The 8,385-nt window shown below is 42.0% G+C and overlaps 1 protein-coding gene across 1 annotated transcript in view; it reads right to left on the reverse strand.

Annotated features, from left to right (window-relative positions):
• Nucleotides 1-3,592: 3,592 nt before the first annotated feature.
• The window catches only part of rab8a (RAB8A, member RAS oncogene family), a 22,150-nt gene continuing 17,357 nt past the window's right edge, over nucleotides 3,593-8,385 (reverse strand). The window contains exon 8 of the mRNA XM_043720864.1: nucleotides 3,593-7,593. Coding sequence (XP_043576799.1) covers nucleotides 7,501-7,593 — 93 coding nt within the window. The 3' untranslated portion in view covers nucleotides 3,593-7,500. The remainder of the gene's footprint in view (nucleotides 7,594-8,385) is intronic.

Raw genomic sequence — 8,385 nt, forward strand, 5'->3', positions numbered from 1 at the left:
GTGGTGGAGCCTGTCACAATTAATACATTTAAAAGCAAATGGGTAGGTATTTGAATAGGAAGGGTTGAAAAGGGATATAACAGCAACAACAAGAAAGAATATAGAAAAAAGATTGAGTGCTTAGCAGCACATTATAAAAACAACAATCTTTCCATCAATTTCAACGAAACAAAGGAGCTGGTCATTGTCTTCTAAAAACGAAGTGGAAAGAATGCTCCTGCCCGCATCAATGGTGCTGGAGTAGAGATAGTTGAGAGAGTCAAGTTGCAGGGGGTGATGATCAACAATCTGTCCTGGTGCATCCATGTTGATGCGATGGTCAAGGAAGCACACAACATCTCTACTTCCTCAGGAGGTTAAGGAAATGTCCACAAGGATCTTCACAATTTTTATAGATGCGCCACAGAAAGCAGCCTATTTGGATGCATCATAGTGTGGTACAGCTTCCCAAGACCATAAGACACGCTGGAGAATTGCGAACATAGCCCAGTTGATCATGCAAACCAGCCTTCAATCCACTGACTCCATCTATACTTCCCACTGCCTCGGGAAAGCAATCAACATAATTGAAGACCCCTCCAGCCTGCTTATATGCTCTTCCAACCTCTTCTGTTGGACAGTAGAAAAGTTTGAACACGTACAAATTCATTCAAGAATAGCATTTTCCCTGCTGTTATCAGATTTTTTAACATTAGAAATGTTAATTCTAATCTCTCTGCACCTTGATATGTATGTACCTGTCAGGCAGGGAGGAAATTGTCGAGCAACAGAGCTGTTGTTTACTAAAGAAGTTAAAGCTCTTGTCAAGAGAAAGAAGGCTTACATTAGGATGAGATGTGAAGGCTCAGTTAGGGCACTTGAAAGTTGCAAGTTGGCCTGGAAAGATCTGGCGGGACGGTGGCTCAGTGGTTAGCATTGCTGCCTCACAGCACCAGGGACTTGTGGTAACAGCCAGTGTGGAATTTGCACATTCTCCCGGTGTCTACGGTTTCCTCCCACAGTCCAAAGACGTGCAGCTTAGGTGAAATGGCCATCTTAAATTGTCCATAGTGTTCAGGGATGTGTAGGTTAGGTGTCTTAGTCAGGGGTAAATGTAGGGGAATGGGTCTGGGTGGCTTACTCTTCAGAGGGTCAGTGTGGACTTGTTGGGCCAAAAAGCCTGTTTCCACACTGTAGGGATTCTATGGAAATTCCATGGACCTAGAGTAAAAGCCAAGAAGAGACAGGAGGGGACATAAGAAGTTGTTGGCAGATAGAATCAAGGAAAACCCTAAGGCTTTCTATGGGTATATCAGGAGTAATACAATTACTATGGTAAGGTTAGGATTAATCAAGGATAGTAGCATGAAGTTGTGTGTTGATTCAGAGGAGATGGGGATGCACTAATGAGTATTTTTCGCCAATTTTCTGCTGGAAATACACAACGTTGTCGAGAAGAATTCTGAGATACAGGCTAATAGGTTAGGTGGGATTGAGGCTCACCAAGAGGAGGTATTAGCAATTCAAGAAAGTGTGAAAATAAGTAAGTCCCCTGGGCTGGATTGGATTTATCCTAGGATTCTCTGGGAAGCCAGGGAGGAGATTGCAGAGCCTTTGATCTTCATGTCATCATTGTCTACAGTTGTGCCAGAAGACTGGAGAATAGCAAATATCATTCCCTTCTCAAGAAGGGGAGTAGAGACAACCTTCGTAATTATAGACCAGTGAGCCTTACTTCAGTTGTAGATAAAGTGTTGGAAAAGGTTATAAGAGATAGGATTTATAATCATCCAGAAAGGAATAAGTTGATTAGGGATAGTCAACACAGTTTTGTGAAGGGTAGATCATGCCTCACAAACCTTATTGAGTTTGAGAAGGTGACCAAACAGGTGGATGAGAGTAAAGCAGTTGATGTGGCATATATGGATTTCAATAAGGTTCCCCATGGTAGGCTATTGCACAAAATACGGAGGCATGGGATTGAGGATGACTTAGCATCTTGGCTAGCTGAAAGACCGAGGGTGGTGGCTGATGGGAAATGTTAATCCTGGAGTTCAAATACTACTGGTGTACCGCAAGGATCTGCTTTTTGTCATTTTTATAAGTCACCTGGATTAAGTTATAGAAGAATGGGTTAGTAAATTTGCAGATGACATTAAGGTCGGTGGAATTGTGGATAGTACTGAATGCTATTGTAGGTTAGAGAGATATGGATAAGTTGCAGAGATGGCAAATGGAGTTTAATGCGGAAAAGTCTGAGGTGATTCACTTTGAAAGGAGCAACAGGAATAAAGAGTCCTGGGCTAATGCTAAGATTCTTGGTAGTGTAGATGAGCAGAGAGCACAGATCCCTGAAAATGGCCAACCAGGTCGATAGGGTTGTTAAGAAAGCATATGGTGTGCTAGCTTTTATTAGTAGAGAAATTGACTTTTGGAGCCATGAGGTCACGCTGAAGCTGTACAAAACTCTGGTTCAGCCACATGTGACAGTTCTAGTCACCGCATATAGGAAGGATGTGGAAACTTTGGAAAGAGTTCAGAGAAATTTACTAGAATGTTGCCTAGTACGGAAGGAAGATCTTATGAGGAAAGGCTGAAGGACTTGAGGCAGTTTTTGAGAGAGAGAAGATTGAGCGGTGACTTAATTGAGACATAAGATAACCATAGGTTTAGATAGGATGGACAGCAAGAGCTTTTTACCTAAGATGGTGATGGCTAGCACAAAGGGATATAGCTTTAAATTGAGGGGTGATAGATATAGATATAGTTTCTTTACTCAAACTAGTAGAGACATGGAAGGTACTGCCTGCAACAGTTGTAGACTCGCCAATTTTAAAGGGCATTTAAATGGCCATTGGATAGACATGGATGAAAATAGAAGTGTAAGTTACATGGACTTCAGATTGGATTCACAGGTCAGCACAACATCGAGGGCTGCAGGGCCTGTACTGTGCTGTAATGTTCTATGTTCTCTGCAGCTGTAACACTATTCTGCACTCTGCTCTGCCCTGATGCACTTTATGGTACGATCTGCCTGTATAGTACACAAAACAACACTTTGTACTGTCTTTTGGTAAATGCGACAAGAATCAATAAAGCATTCAATGCAACTGCTCTTACCCTCTTTCAGACTGGTGAACAGCACTATTTACTGTACCATATTTAATGTTCCCACATACTGCTGGATATATGTATTTCAGCAACCATCTTTGTTTAAATGAGTTAACCTCAGTTAAGAATAATATCTCTAGCTTGGTTTATATGTTGCGAAATGTTTAATAATAAACTTAAATCCATTCCTTTACCAATTTCAAACTTATGGATTTTCTAATAATATTTTTGAAATTAGCAATAGTATCTTGAAACTGGCAAGAATGGATTAATGCAGTTGTACAGATCTCAATGGGAGGTAGAAAGTGTAACTGCTAGTTTAATGGGAATCACTCAAATGTAGGCATCATGACTGGGATCTAAATCCCCAGCAGGTCCTTTATGACAAGTTCAGAACTAGTGATGTTCAGGTATTATTGCCAGGATTCTGATTCAGCACCCATTCTGCCACCTTGGAAATCACATACTTCAATAACTACTCAATTGCAAGAGCAGACAATCCTGCTTTTTAAAGACTCACATTTTAATTTAATTAAAACTCCACTTTTATCTATAAATCCAGCAACTTCAGGAAGTACAGAAGAATTATAAAGTGGCTTCATTTCAAAGTAAAGCTATTTACATGGTCACCTGAAACAATGCAGCCTCCCATCCCTTCAAACCAAATGAATCTTGGACACCTTTAACACAAGGAATGTTTGAAGGAAATATAGGAACAATGATTCTGAAACAGGTACAATCATATCCACATTCAATCTAGCTGCATCTTCCTAAATACTGTGTTTCAATTGTGATCGTTCAAACTGACAAGAGGAAGGGCACTCTATAATTTGCAGCCCACACACTGTCTTAACTCACACAGGCCACACCTCGGGGGGTCTGGGTATGAAGCACAATAGCATCATCAGCGCCATGTCAGAATGTGGATCATCTTAACTGTTATGACAGTATAGAAGACAGAGCAGAATACTGGAATGATGAGATTCCCACTCCTGCCTCTAGTCAAGCTACAGCCAATGGAATCACAAAAGACTCAGTCAGGTCAAGTCAAGGCTCATCTTCCCAATTATAACCACACTGCCACAAACTACCTAGCTGCCTCGGGGTGGGTCCCTTATGATATTTGACTGTATTGAAACACTGGCCATGTGGGTGGAGGGTTGCCTCTGCAATATCTCCCATCAATACTAGCCAGCACTTTTGAAAGAACTTAAGGTACTGTTAGTTTTACACAAAGCTGACCAGTTAGAATTTTTGCTGACGAGGGTTAGAGACAATGCAGAATCTGTTGATCAAATGCCAACATTTTATCCACAAACTCCACTTCTCAACAGGTTTTACAGTTTCACCCCATGTGGTCCCTCAGAATGACCTTGTGCACTGTATTCATGGTCTTGAAGAGACATATTTGCAATATAGCAGAAGTGTATTTTACTGGGCCAGGGGAGCTGTTAATTCTGTAATTGCTTCAGTACCACAGTCACCCTGGACAATAAAAGCATGAAAATCTAACAACTTTGAGCCACACAGCATTGAACACTGAAGTTCAGAACAAAATATATCCACACAAGAAAATAAACACATAACAACCTTTCTTAATTTAAAATAAAAAAAAAATAAAATCTTCAGTTTGAGAGTTGAAGAGAACAGTGGTGAATGAAGAGATCGTTGGGGTCTGGAGGCCGCTTTCATAGGCGAGGCAGTATGGCGCTTTGTGTTGTGGAGCTCAGGGTCATTCGGAGGTCAGCACCAGCGAGATTCTGGAGACTGCGATCACAAACAGTTCAAAAATAGAATTTCACATACATCAAATGAATAAAGAATCTTTTCCTTCCAACTGATACTCAACAGCCATGAATCACCTGCCATTACTCAGGAAAATATTAAAATAACTTGCAAAAAGAAAAAAATTGAAACTGGAAACAGGGCTTTCCACAAATTGTTGAAAAGCATAGCTTCAGAGGCATTCCTCACATCCCTAAAGGGCTAGGGTTCTCAGTTTCATACTGGGCCGTTACATTTGACCCCAATATTCATACAGAAAGAAAGTAAACGTGCATGTGTCAGAGTCAGTGCATCCCTGTGGGATTGAGTTAGACAGGAAAACTTTTTAGTTGAAAATAGACTTTGTGGGAGGTACCCACTGTACATTTATAGTGCCATGTGGCAGGGGATTCTGGTGAAGTCATCAGACTGGCTGTTTAAACCTGTGTCATGATTTGCACATGGCCACATTTCAAAATGGTTTCATTTTTCTGATAGAATTAAGTGGGTGGGTTCTCACTCCTTCGTCCATTGAGCTACACAAAGTGCTTAGTAACATTCACAAAAGACATTCAGGTCTGTCTGAGTTCAGCAACTGTTGAATGAGCCTACAACGGATACTGAGAAAGTGCAGTCAACACACAGGTGGATTGTACACAGTGATATCAATGGTTGGCCACTTCTGTCCCATCCTCCTTCACTGTTGTCTGTGCAGTAACCATGCACCACTCAAGAAAGAACATCTTCCAATGTAGCAATGATGTTGGATTTTAACCTCGAGGATTAGAGAAGTCCAAATATTTTGTTCAAAAGGCTCGGAATTATCCATCTATTCCCTTTATTCCTCGTTTTCCCTTCTAGTTTGGAAGCAGCAACTTAACACAAGTACACATACACCTCCTTGATCTGAATTGGGGGCAAGAGAAGACAGCAAAGATCGGAAGAGAATTGGTTTCCTTTCATTGCTTTTTTTCTAAAAAAGAAAGCAATATTCCAGGAATTAAAGTCTTTAAAACCTTTCTCCTTTTGTCTACCGAGCAGCATCTTAGCTACACCCCAGCTGTAAGGGAACTTCAAACAAATACTTCCATGTTAAAGGACTAATAATAATAGTATCATCAGCAAGTTCTGGTACAATTGACTGTCCAGTACTTACGTTTATACAGTGATAGTCACAAACAGGGACTGGCTCAAGAATGGATAGTGCAAGAGGCAAATCTACTGGTATACTCCAATCCACAGATCTCTCCTGTTCCACAAATACTAAAGGAGATGACAGCCATTAATCATTGCTCATCAACTAAAAGTGCATTTAACCTCCCTGAGGGGTTTGACTATTTCAGTACTCAAGTTTGAGCATTATGCATAAGCTGAATTAATAGGACCTGCTTACTGTGCTTTAAGTCTCTAATTCATTAAACTAGACGTTTGGAACTGGTAAATTAATAACTACTCTGCTTACAGTAGTGGCATGATTTAGACAGCACAGACTCCCATCAGTTTAAGCATTAACATCGAAATACTATTCAAAATATGGTTTAGCTGGCTCCATTGGTCAAGGCGCTCTAAGAAAACAAAAACTACCAGATGAACGAGGCTTCTTCAATAAATTCATGGCTATTGCACATCAGCAAGTTAAAAAAAAGGATATTACCATATCCTGTCCCATCCTGTTCCCTTTTGCATTCCACCCTCCATTTCATTCTTGGAGACATTCTTTCTCAGACAACATTGGGGAACCAGACAGTTTGCAGCAGTAATTATCCTAATTCTCTGTTCTGCCTTCTGATTTCTGGCCATTTCTATCCAATCCAGTTTAACAATTAAAACTGGCACAGGCTTGTAGCATTACCACAGCAAATACAAGGAAGTGACGAGTGGAGTCTATCCAAGGTTTGTTGTCAAAGTCTAGTCTGCTGTACACAGTGATGCAGACTAATTGCCTCTGTTAAACTGAAGGTACTACATCCACAACTACACTTGGCAACTGCTTCAATCTGATCCAGAACAACTCTGCTGCATGTAGTACATCACCACCATAGGGAGGGAGCTACTTAGGGAAATCTGCCTTTAGGTTTGAAAATTGACATTTGGGCTGCTCAATCCTTTGCACAACCATTAACATCTCCAAGGTACACATATGATAAAGAAGTTCAATTACTGACAGAACAAAAAGTCCAATCACTGGGACGCACTGGCAAGTACAGAGCATTGTGTGAAGCCATGACAACAGGAATTGCAGCATATTGCACAGCGAGATCAATGGAAATGCCAGAGCATCTACACAACACAAGATTTGTAGGAGAAACCAAAAGAAAGGAAAGCCAGAGGGGAACACAGGAAATGGGAAAATTAGGATTCCAAACAATCACAGCCCGTTAGATTGGAAATCAGTAAATTGGGGGGGGGGGGGGGGGGGTTCCCATCAGAAGATTCTGACTCGCCCATTTCCACTCCTGAGGTAATCATCAGACAGATCCTAAAAGCTAACAAAAAAAAATTCTCAGCTGCTTGATCTCTTCAGGCCTTCAATAGCACAACAGGCTTCTCCAGAGCAAGTGTCCGTCTATCCAGGAAAAGCTCAGAGCGTGCACACTCCACTTCAAGTCAGTGAGAAATTGGGCTGTTTTTTTAAGGCAATGTTCATTACAGGAGAAGACAACGGAAGAAGTTGCTCTTTTTCTGCTGTTCGGAGGTGATTCGTACACCTTGATTGCTGCCTTGGGGACTATTGCCTTCCTGTATTTAAGGAAAAGGGAAGGAAAGCAAAATGTCATTACATTGCATCCCACCATGTCTCAGCTTAACAAATTCACACTGTTACACAGCAAACATTTTAAGTGCTTTATTTTCTATACGAGTCACATCCTCACCTGCATGTAATCCAGTGTAGCTACGCTGGCACCACCCCACATCTTTTCCTCCGCCACATCGATGACTGTATCGGCACTACCTCATGCTCCCACGAGGAGGTTGAAAGTTCATCCACTTTACTAACACCTTTCACCCCGAACTCAAATTTACCTGGACCGTCTCAGACTCCTCCCTCCCCTTCCTAGACCACTCCAATTCTATCTCGGGCGACCACTTAACACAGACATTTATTATAAACCGACAGACTCCCACAGCTACCTAGACTACACCTCCTCCCACCCTGCCCCCTGTAAAAATGCCATCCCATATTCCCAATTCCTTCGCCTCCGCTGCATCTGCTCCCAGGAGGACTAATTCCAATATCAAACAACCCAGATGGCCTCCTTCTTCAAAGACCGCAATTTCCCCTCAGACATGGTTGATGATGCTCTCCACCGCATCTCCTCCACTTCCCGCTCCTCCGCCCTTGAATACGTGGGCGGCACGGTGGCACAGCGATTAGTACTGCTGCCTCACAGCGCCAGAGATCCGGGTTCAATTTCCGCCTCAGGCGATTGACTGTGTGGAGTTTGCATGTTCTCCCCGTGTCTGCGTGGGTTTCCTCCGGGTGCTCCGGTTTCCTCCCACAGTCCAAAGATGTGCAGGTCAGGTGAATTG

Source organism: Chiloscyllium plagiosum, chromosome 31 (assembly GCF_004010195.1).
Source record: "Chiloscyllium plagiosum isolate BGI_BamShark_2017 chromosome 31, ASM401019v2, whole genome shotgun sequence".
In the NCBI taxonomy this organism is placed as follows: domain Eukaryota; kingdom Metazoa; phylum Chordata; class Chondrichthyes; order Orectolobiformes; family Hemiscylliidae; genus Chiloscyllium; species Chiloscyllium plagiosum.